We start from the raw sequence: 11,390 nt of genomic DNA on the forward strand, positions 1-11,390 counted from the left end.
GCTGAGGCGGCGGCGGGGCCCGGTGCGGCGGCGGGGCCCGGCCCCAGCCCGGTGCCGCCGCTGACGCCCGCGGCGCCGGGGCCGTTCTCGCTGCTGGACACGTGCGCGGTGTGCGCGCAGAGCCTGCAGAGCCGGCGGGAGGCCGAGCCCAAGCTGCTGCCCTGCCTGCACTCCTTCTGCCGCCGCTGCCTGCCCGAGCCCGAGCGCCAGCTCAGCGTGCCCGTGCCCGGCGGCGCCAACGGCGACGTGCAGCAAGGTGAGCGCGGGGAGCGCGGGGCTGGCGGCTCCTCCCGGACATCCCGCCGGGATCGCCTCCCCCGCCCCGGAGCGCGGGGCTTTCCCCGCCTCGCTCGGGCCCGTCCGGGAGCGCGGGGCTGCTGAGACACCGATCCCGCGGGTCCGGCCCGCCCGGTGCTGCGGGAGGGCAGGGGCGGCTGGAGCTTGGGGAGCTGTTGGGATTAGGAGTGTGGGTCGCGTCCTGCGGGTTTCCATCGCAGGAAGGAAGGACCGGGACTTGTTGGAGCGGGCACCGAGTTGATCAGAGGGATGGAGCAGCTCTGCTGTGAGGGAAGGCTGAGGGGATTGGGATTGTTCAGCCTCGAGAAGAGAAGGCTCCGGGGAGACCCTAAAGCCTCTTCCAGTGCCTGAACGGGGTCTATAATATAAGTGGGGACAGACTTTTTCGCAGCACCTGTTGCGGTAGGACAGGGGACCATGGTTTTAAACTGGAGGAGGACCTGTTTAGATTAAGTGTAAGAAGGAAGTGTTTTACCGTGAGAGTGTTAAAACACTGGAACAAGTTGCTCATGGAGGTGGTGGAAACATCCAGTGTCAGACTGTATTAGGCTCTGAGCAACCTGGTCTCGCCAAAGATGTCCCTGCTCGTCGCGGGGGAGTTGGACTAATGACTTTTAAAGGCCCTTTCCAACCCCAAATATTCTGTCACTCTCTCCTCTCTGTTTTGTTTTGGCTCTCAGGGGCGACACAGCAGAGGCGAGTGAGGAAGGGGGTGGGCAGCTGCTCGGTTCTGCAGCACTGGGGTAAAACGCGTCTAATTAAATTCAAATTCACTGTTGTTGCAGTATTACCTGCCCAGGTGGGAACGCTGTGTGCACTGCACCTGCTTTCCTGCGCACTGAGATAAAACCTTGCAGTGCTGTTTGTCAGCTGTGCCCGGGGGCTCTGCCTGTACATAACTTGTGCCAGGGAACAGGAGTACACTGCTCCTTCCACGTGTTCTTATCAGAATCACAGCTTGGGGTTTATTTTCCTTTTATAATACATGTTCAGGGATGGAATTGAAAAGCTTCTGGAGCTTTAGGGGAGTGACTCATGTGCTGTGGTGTACAGACCAAAGTAGGGCCCTGGTAAGTGGTTTTGCAGGTCCTAAATGGGCTCTATGGTCAGGGAGACCTTGTTTGGTGACATCTTTGCACTCAAGCCTTTCCTGTGTTCCCCAGTGAAGGAATTAACCTGGCTTGGTAGAGATTTTTTCATCCAGACTGTTCAGGAGTTGATCTAGGATGTGCTCTTAGAAAGCTTATTGGTTTTTAAAAGATGATGTATTCAATATAGTTTGACAATGCACTCAGTGGAGCACTCAGATGGCCTTGTGATCCATGTTTTTAAATTCCAGATTCTACATTTTGTGTTATATCATAGAGTGACAGAGTGATTTGTTTTGGAGGGGACTTTAAAGCTCATCCAGTCCCACCCCTTGCCACGGGCAGGGACACCTTCCACTATCCCAGGCTGCTCCAAGCCCCATCCAACCTGGCCTTGGACACTTCCAGGGATCTGGGGGCAGCTACAACTTCTCCGGGCACCCTGTGCCAGGGCCTCCCCACCCTCAGAGGGCAGTGATATGCCAGTGAAATAGACAGAATTTGGGAAGTAGGGTTTATTTTATTAGCAATTAGCAATATTATCCAAGTCGTGCTGTGTCTGTAGGATACAGGTGTGGGAACCACTGTGTGTAAACTGGAATATGACTTCTTGTTGTACACATTTTAAGGATGCTTGTTGGTGTGCTTTGGTGTAGAAAGAGTTAATCTTTGGATTGTTGCAATAAAAAGTTTTAGATGATGTGAGAAAGCTGCAGGGGACTGGAGCATCTTTCTTGTGAGGAGAAACTGCGGGGCTGGGTCTGGTTAGTCTGGAGGAGGAAAGGCTGAGAGGGGATCCCATCAATCTGTATGGATATTTCCAGGGTGGTGTCAGACTCTTTTCAGTGGTGCCCAGGGACAGGACAAGGAGCAATGGTCATAAATTGTAACACCAGAAGTTCCACCCTAGTGAGGAAGAAATTCGTTCCATGGAGCGTGGCAGAGCACTGGAACAGCTGCCCAGGGAGTCGTGGAATCTCCCTCTGGACACATTCCTGTGTCTCCTGCTCCTGGCGATCTTGCCTTGGCAGGGGGTTGGACTGGCTGATCTGCAGAGGTCCCTTCCAAGCCCAGCTGTTCTGGGATTGTGGCAGTGTCCTGGTAGGGGCTGTGTGATCCAGCTGTGGTGGTACCCCAGCCTGCACGAACATGGGAACTGGCAGCAGCTCAGCTGAGGATGGGCCATGGACCAGCAGATGCATTTTGTGGGCAGCTCTCTGTGCACCTTGGGAGTAGAATCAGTTGAGTGGCACAGGAGATGGTAACCAGTAAATCAGATAGAAAATGGACATTCTGAGCCTCCAGAGAAGCACCGCAGTGCTTAGTCATGCAGGTTCCTTCCCTGTTTTGGTAGTCACAAAGTGTTACTTCCACTTCTGCTGCTTCTCAAGTCTCCTTCAGCACGAGCAGGTGCTTTTTCATGAAGGAAGAATTAAAGAGAAGTGGTACCTGTAGCTGTACCTGAGGCAGGTTACACTTTGCTGCCAGCTCTCACTGCTGGATCGTGTGCCTGCTATCTTTCAGCATCTCTTCATGTAGATAAGACAATTACAAGTGATGTTTTTCTGGTTGCTTTCTTAATTATGTTCAGAATTTGCTCCGTGAGAGTTGTCAGGACTTAAAACAGTAGATATGTGTATTTATTGGATAAAAACTGTGGGAATTGAGTGTGAGGTCGGTGCCCACAAAGCAGTTCTCTGAGTGACAGCACCTTCCCTAATGAAGCTCCCTCTGCCCTGCTGGAGAGAGCAGTGAGGATGCTGGAGACAGTGGTGTTGGGTCTGGATAAGCATCTCTCTTTCTGCCAGGCTTCCACTCCCTTCAGAGCCACTGCTAAAGAAGACAGAAGAATCATCTCAATTCCTAAAAGTTTGAGAAACCCTGATTAAAGCTTAAAAGAATTATCTGAAGTTGTGGTTTGCTGTATTAGAAACAAGTACTTGGTGGGTTCATACCTGTTTTGCTGGTGAAAGAGGTTTATTTTGCTGATGGTTATATTTATGTAGGGAAAAAATAGAATATTCTTATTTTATGTATTTAAAACATACGCATTTGTTTAACATGAAAAGTGGCATCCCATATTCAGTTTAATGTCTTAATTGGTTATTGGAACGTGCATTTTATTTGGTGGATAGATGATTTCTTAGTGGTGTTTCAGCTGTCCAGCTGGACTCCTCCTTTCAGGTTGAATAGGTTACAAGAAAATGCCTGTATGTATTTGTATCACAGTATTCTGAAAAAAAAAGCTTATTTCTAAGTTAGAGATTTGAGACTGTAACCGATACTGTAAAACAACTTTTCCTGCAACCACTGCTGCTCTGCTCCTGGAGGAGAGGTCGTTCTGTGGTTTCACTGCCTGGATGAGATATTTACAATCTCTCTTAAGAAGATTATCTCAGCAAAGAGAGTGTGGGGCTCTCCCAGCTCCTTGGGAATGTCACAGTTATGATTAGGCCAGAAAAGCAAACGAGCTGAAAAACCTCCACAGCTGCCTGTGTGTGTAAACTGAGGAACAGCACATTTACTACCCAGAGCTGTGATGATCAGTGGTACCATACATTGGTTTGACATGGTGAATTCAGCTCCCATGCCCAGTGTTGCTCTGTTGAATTAATCACACCTTAAGTTTCTTAATTTGTTTTTTTTAATTTGCTATGAAAGGGGGATATAAAAGGTCTGATGTGTATGAGAGTGTGACATGTCCCTAACACCGAGTTTGGTGCTAGTTACTGTATTTTGAGTCTAGAAGAATAAAAATTCCTGCATCAAATAAGGCTGTTTAAGCTGTGTAAATGCAGCATCTTAAGTTTCTGTGGATGTGAGTAGAGATCACCTGAACTCTCTTGATTCTTTGCTTTTCTCCTGTGTTAATAAGTGAGGCTCATGAGTATGTGCTGGAGCCCAGCATGAGTCCTGGAAAATGGTCAGTTCATATTCTGGACTTACTAAAAATCTTGCCGTGAAACTTAAATTTCAGTCTAAATTAATAGTGTATTGGAAAATATTTCCATCTGAGAATATTAAAGCATGTGTTATTTTTATAAGAATTAGTATCTGTGGCAGCTGTAATTTTTTTTTTTTTTTGTTATTAAATATAATGTATTGTCAGTTCAGTGTGTGATAATTGCCATATAATCAAGGATTGTTCAAAAAACAAAAAGCTGAGTTAGGAGTGGACCTTGAAAGCAGTTAATTTTTTAAATGTATTTTTATTCTGGCAGATTTCAATCTGATTGTGTTGCTCCCTTGACCTGTGAAGGGTTTGTTTCAAGGTCTAATCACTGAAATTAGAGCAGGGGTTTGATGTATGGCTGTGTAGAAACATGCTTGGACCCTTCCAGCGCTGAGAGAAGTAAATATTATGCACATGGAGTAACTACTATTGGTGTTCTCACCCAATAAATGGGACCTGGCAGAGATTCATTCCTGAGAGGGCTGATTCCCTCCCGAGTCTGAACCCAGAACGGAAGCTGGAGTTACTGGATTGCACAAGTGCTTGCAAATATTTCCTGAACTGGGAAGTTTCATTGTCGTTGTAACAGTATAAACATCTGACAGGACTTTAATTATCTTACAGTCACTTAGTACTTCTGTGGGGGGAATCCGTCTGATACTGCAACCCAACCCAAGCCTGTGTGTGGAACCAGATGTCTCAAATGATGCTGCTTGCTCAACAGAAGTTGGGTTTTGGGAGGCTGATTGTCAGGGGATGATGGGATAGAGTTTTAGGCTTGTGCTAATGGATGTCTCACATGTATCAGCAGAATCTGAAGCCATTCTTCAACACGAATGTGGTTGGAGTGGAGCCTCACGTGGGGTGGCAGGGCCAGGTGTGTCCGGCCCCACCCCTCGCCCAGAGCCGGTCTGGTGAGAGGAGGTGAGAGCAGGTTCCTCAGAGCCTTGTCCAGGTGTGTGGTGACTGTGCCTGGATGAGCAGTGTTGGACCATCCTCCTTGGACCACCAGGAATAGAAACCTCCTTTATTCCTGCTTGCACTGCCCACCCCTTTGCTGTGCACCCCTGGCTCTGCCTCCTGCCCCTCAGGCAGTGCTGAGGTCTCTCCTCACACCGTGTGTGCTCCAGGCCTGACCATTTTGGTCGCCACCGCTGGGTTTGCCCCAGTTTGTGAGTCTGTCCCGTGCTGGGGAGCCCTGTAGTGGCCCAGTGTGGTGTGCTGGAGTGCTGAGCAGGAGGAGGGATGGCTGTCCTTGTCCTGCTAGTGCAGCCTGGGACTCATTGCTCTCTTTTGTGAAGGATGTGCTGTTGACTCCTGTTCAACTTGTCCATAAGACACTTGAAACGTTTTATTTTAGGTTATTAAGTGGCGTCAGAGTTACTTCTTTATCCTCGTGTTTTTACAGTTTCTGTACTCTTGAATGTTATGAAGCAACTAAAGAGCTGCTAAAGATTTTTGTGCTGCGCACCAGAGCTGATGTTAAAGGAGTTGCATCTTACAAAAATAGGAATTTTAGTATGCAAGTAGAGATGTTTAGGAACACAAGTGTTTGGGGCAATGTTTGAATAAACTTTGAACTTACAAATATGAACTGCTAGAAAGACTCCCTACAATGTCCCAGTGGTGGAGAGGATCCATTGGGTGCTACTGAGGTGCAGAGTGATTTTTGGATTATGTACATCATGTGCATGCTGTGCCCTCCCTTGTTCACATCCGTGATCTCATCATATCCACGTGATCCTCATTCAGATCAATAACTCTCTTAATTATTCCATTGCTGCTTTTTGTTCTCTGTAAGGTGTCAGTGGGGTACGGTTGGGCTGTGATGTGTTTATTTTAAGTTGACTGAAGTCAGCTTGGACTTGAAGCCAACAACTGAATGTGGAGCTTCTTTCAAAAGTTCCTTATTTTGCTTTAGCTCCTGTGGTGGTTTTAGCCAGTAGATGAGTTTCCACGGTTCCCCATGTGTTCCCCTTTCCTTCCAACCCACCTCCCCCTTTTCTAACCCCAGGGCTGGAGGCTCCCAGGAGGTTTCTGTAAGTGTTTGTAAACAAAAACTGAAAAACCAGATCAGAGGATAGTTGTAGGTGGGTTTGGTGGGGAAACAGGTTAATTCTTACTGGCTCCGGGAGCCCTGTTGTTCTAGAGCTGGTCTCTGAAACATCTGAGGGAATTGCAGAAGGAAGTGTCCAGAAGGGTGGGTAGGGAGCAAAGAGGTTTCAGAAAATTCCAGTTTTTTTCTTGTGCAAAAGCAATGGGTATGAGTTGAACACACACTGATTCCTGAATACCAAGCTGGAGTGGGGACAGTAGCCAAAGACTTGACATGAGCTTTCACTGCAGAGTGTCTCTGTTTTGATCCTACAAGACTGGAAATACAGAGAATCAACCTGTCCTCTTCCATCTCTGTAGCTCTCAAGTGTCCTTGAAATTTGGGAGTATTTTAGTATTGTTAGTGTTGATATATCAGCCTGGAGAATGCAATTCTGAGCAGGTTTTTAATATTTCTTTTATTGAAACTAGTTCAAGATGAAACCTGTTGAAAAAATCACCTGTTTAGAGATGCATTCAGAGGAACATAGTTGCCTTTGGGAAATTTTAAACTTAAATATGTGAAAGGTATTCACAGAGTTCTGAGTTACAATTCAGAAAAATACTTGTGTCGCAGCTTTAGGTGTGAGTTGGGAGTGGTAGATTAAAAGCATTTTCCACTTGAAATCTGAAGGTTTTAGCAGTGTTCCATAGTGATTTGCTGTAGGATTATGATGCTGGGTTTTTAGCAGCCTTTCTGTTTTTACAGAAACAAAATTACCTTTCCTCCTCAGTTTACTTCAGCGTCGTGCTTTCTGACATGCTTTGGTATCTGTGGTCTGGTTCAGTGTGCTTTATCTGCATCATAAGCAGTTAAAAGGATTACAGAGATGCTGCTCTCATTAGTGTTCTTAAAGTCTTTGACAAATCAGAAGGTCTAATGTGCAATGTAAGGAGATGTGCCTGCGTTGAACTGATGGTTCAACAAGCGTGGTAAATCTGTGTGCTGGCATCTCCCTGCTCGTTCAGAACCTTCTCCTGGGATGTTCTCTGGGCTGGTTTGGTGAGAGGTGCAGGTCCTGGCCTCGGCAGGAGCTGCCAGGAGAGCTGGAGCCTCCGGGAAGGTTCTTTTTGTGTCCTTGGTTTCACCATCATGTCCTGCCTTGCAGTGACCTGGGCTCCCACTGGGGCAGGAGCAGCCCTTCCCAGGACAGGGATCATTCTTGGGATGTGGCCAACATTCCCATTTCCATCAGTGTGGGCTCTGTCCCAGATCCCATCCATGTGCTGGGGAGAGCTGCTCCCAGGGCAGGTTCCTGTGGTTCCTAGGGATCCATCCCTGACCACATTCCTGTGTGTCTGTCAGTTCTTTGTGTTGGTCCTCAGCTCCTGAATGGCTCTGTCTGTCTCAGGAGACTCCGTGGGAGTGTGTCACAAGGAATCTGGGAATCTCCTTCCTTCCTGAATCACAGGCTGGGAAACTCTGGCAGGGGGGAATGGCTCAGGTGAGGAGATGAAACCCATCTCCCTTTGAGCAGGGTTGGCAATGCCAGGCAGGCTTTTCCTACCTGCTGGATTGGAGACTTGCAGTCCAAATTTCCAGGTAGGAAATTATTCCTGCTTCTCCCTTCAGTCAGCCTTAGGTAGTGTGAAAGGAAAAACAAAACTCCATTTAGGCTGAGTGTTGTGTGTAGCAGCAGATGGGGGACAGGAAATGTGTATGATTGAAAATATTTTTGCTGTTCTGCAGAAGTGTGGGACCAAAAGCAGAGCCTGATCTGAACTGCATCATTAATTAGGAATAGGATGGAAGGGAAGGGAAAATTTGGTGCATGGAGCTGTGTCTTTTGAGTGCTGTGGAAGAGGGGTAATGAATATTTGTGCTCATGGTTGTTACAGGTCTTACACACTTAAGGTGTGGGATAGAAGCAGCTGGAAAAATGGGCAGTGTGGGTCCTCTAAAGTACAACAAAAGAAGCTTGAAAGCCCACTCCTGTTATCTGCAGCTCTTGTAAAATAGTTCATCATTTCCTGTGGCCTTTGAGGTCCAAAGAATGATTCTTCCTGGATTTCTTCATGGAAGTACTGATATCCAAAGGAGCATCTGTGGGTGGCTGGTGAAGTTTGTAGGGTGCTTAACTGTTCTTTTTTCAGGACCTGAAGCATAGCTGTGTTCCTGTAGTTAATGCTGAGGGCAGGATTTTGGTGACACTGATGTGTAAGGCAGAAAGGAACTGCTGCACAAAGTGTTTCAGACCCTCAGTGCAGGCTTTCACATGGTGTGGTCAGAACTTCCTGAAAGAAACTTCCCTTTTCTCAGCTCTTTGCTTCAGTGCTGCTCTTGACCTCTGCAGCATCAATTTATGGCTGTAAAATAATATGAAGCCATCTCTGAGGACATAGGAAATCTTGATGGTAATAATTAGGATTGAGGGAGATCATAAACCAGTCTGATCTTCATAATTTGTATGAATGTCTTGTTCTAATTCAGCTGTGATTTAAAAAATGCAATTGATCTTTAAACAATAGTTTTTACTGTGTGCTAATGCTTGTTGGAAAGCAGAGTTACAGTGGGAATGTTTGTACCAGGACTAATGTGTTTGCTTTGTTTGATGTAGAAAAACAATGTAATAACTTCTGCTGGAGTATAAATAGGATGATACTTCTATATTTACTTTTATTTTCTTATATAAGATTTTTTTTTGCATTGAAACTGACAGTGAAACATTGTTTTTCTCAGAGGTTATATAAACATTTGAACCTTAGTTTGTCCTAAAATACATTCTCACTAAATTTTTACAATAAACTTTGTTAGCTTACAAATTATCTCAAGTTTTGACAGGTAAGGATTTCTTTTTTTCTGTGTAAATGCTATTTCAGTGTGATTTTCTCTACTTTTCCCTCCTGCCTCACAAAATTAGCCGCATCTGTATCTTTTCAGCACATTTGGTTTCTAGTGCAAATGGTGCTGCAGTAATTTGTTTTATATTAGATTAAAAGACCAGGATATGAGGTGTTTAGTGGCTCATATATTACTGGAAAGCTACTGTTGGAAATAAAGGGTGTTGAGATGTGAAAAAGGAGTGTAATGTGCTAAACAAGAATTGCAGGGCCTTACCTTTGGGTTGTGGTCTCTTGAGGTGTGTGCAGAGAACACTGGGGGCACTTTGTGTGCAGGTTTTATTTGAATGTGGAGGTGCAAAAATTGGGTGATGGACTGTGAGAGCAGCACCGGAGGCTGCCCATTCCCTGTGTCCTCTCTGACAGGGGAAGTGGACAAGGTGGAATTTCCCCTGGCCAGAATCCAGCCTGTGGGCTGTCACTTGGATCAAAAGGCTTGATTTTATTCAAGCTTTCATTGGTTTGGCTACTTTAAAACCAACCCAACAGTTGCCTTAGAGGAAGGGGTTTGCATCTGTAGAATTTGACTTGCTATTGTCTGGAGATTATAGATCTTGAGCTTCTTCTGTTTTGTTGTTTTCTTGGAATATTTTGTTTGTTTGACCCAAGACCACTAAAACTCGAGTTTAGGTTTGATTTGGTTTGGATGGAGTAGTTTTAATGGTAGATATCTGAAATGTTTCTTCCGTAAGTATAGACACATCAGCTGGTATTCCCTAAAGAATTTTGTCTGTCAGTTGTAAGAAAACCTCAAAGTTCTGCATATGGGGAAGGTTTCAGTGTGTGTGTGAAAGCTCTTGTATGTGTAGCTGCTGCAGTACTGGTTGTTTTTCACATCCTGCTCTTGAGATGTGTTTGGTTTGGTGAGACAGGGAGTTCCTAGTTGGATTATTGTTGCTCTGCAGTGAATCTACTGTGTTCTGAAGCCATCGTTAATTTTAGCACTTGAAAAAATTAATGCTACTCCACTACTAATGTAATTAATCTTCCTGAAATAAGTCCTACTGTCCTAATTGAATATCCACAAAGGAGCTGAGCATCATTTAATTACACTTCTCAAAGTTGTTTCAGTGTATAAAAATACCCAATGGCTTGGAAAGCTTCTTGAAGATTACGTTCTCAATAAACTGTATAGGAATTTGATTTAAGATCAAATGACACTTCTGTGAAGTGTGAGCCACTACCTAAGTTATAAATAGGTTTTCAAACCTTTATGGGGGTTGTTCATAGGCATCTTTAAATGTCAATTTGGTTCATGTAGCAGCCCTGCTGAGGATTTAAAACTAATTTAGTGATTACAAAGGATAACAAAGCAGGATGTTGGTATTTTATTGCTTCATCTGCCTCCCTGGCCTCATGGAAATAGGTTATATTAGAAATTTTCCTGTGTTGTAGCTGGGAGAACACTGGGACACGCTACTGCTGTGGCATTTTCAGGAACATCATGGAAGTCACCCCAGCTATCTGGGCACACCCCTCCTAATGCTTGCCTTGAGACAGGCTGGACCACAGGCTGTTCTAAAAAATAATTAACGAGTGCCTTGAGTTTTGTAATCTAAAATGAGCAGGTCAAAAAATGAAATATTTGCTTAGGGGCAACAAATGCCTTGGCTAAAAATACATATTGTTAGGTGAAGAAATAAGTAGGAAAAACTGAGTATGATGTAGAAATTGTCACAACTGGCTGAGGGATCCTTTCCTGTAGAGGCTTGTGGGGGTTTTTTGGGTTTAGTTGAGGGAGTGTATTTTGGGGTGAAACCTGTTCTACACCCATAATGGCTGGTTTTTAATGACAGTGTCAACCGTGGCATTATTCACCCAGGTGAAACGAGGAGTGTGTTTTGTGTTCTGTGCTTCTGGGCACGTTGATTTGTGAGTTTTGTCGCCCTAAAAGCCTGTGGAATGTTGTGTTTTGCAGTGGGGGTGATCCGGTGCCCGATCTGCCGCCAGGAGTGCCGGCAGATCGACCTGGTGGACAACTACTTTGTGAAGGACACCTCGGAGACACCCAGCAGCTCCGACGAGAAGTCAGAACAGGTAGAACCATCCTGCCTGCCCCAGCCTCTGCTCTCTGGCCCTGTCAGTGCTCCCCAGGATGATTCTGGTGGCTTTTCCCC

The 11,390-nt window shown here is 45.7% G+C and overlaps 1 protein-coding gene across 1 annotated transcript in view; it reads left to right on the top strand.

The window, feature by feature from the left end:
• Positions 1–11,390, top strand: part of TRIM33 (tripartite motif containing 33) — a 39,618-nt gene that overhangs the window by 1,051 nt on the left and 27,177 nt on the right. The window contains exons 3-4 of the mRNA XM_042013323.1: positions 7–256; positions 11,192–11,310. Coding sequence (XP_041869257.1) covers positions 7–256; positions 11,192–11,310 — 369 coding nt within the window. The remainder of the gene's footprint in view (positions 1–6; positions 257–11,191; positions 11,311–11,390) is intronic.

The sequence above is a fragment of the Corvus kubaryi genome, unplaced genomic scaffold (assembly GCF_017639235.1).
Source record: "Corvus kubaryi isolate FWS band 111438036 unplaced genomic scaffold, C.kubaryi_AGA036_p1.0 split1-37355, whole genome shotgun sequence".
Taxonomy (NCBI): Eukaryota; Metazoa; Chordata; class Aves; order Passeriformes; family Corvidae; genus Corvus; species Corvus kubaryi.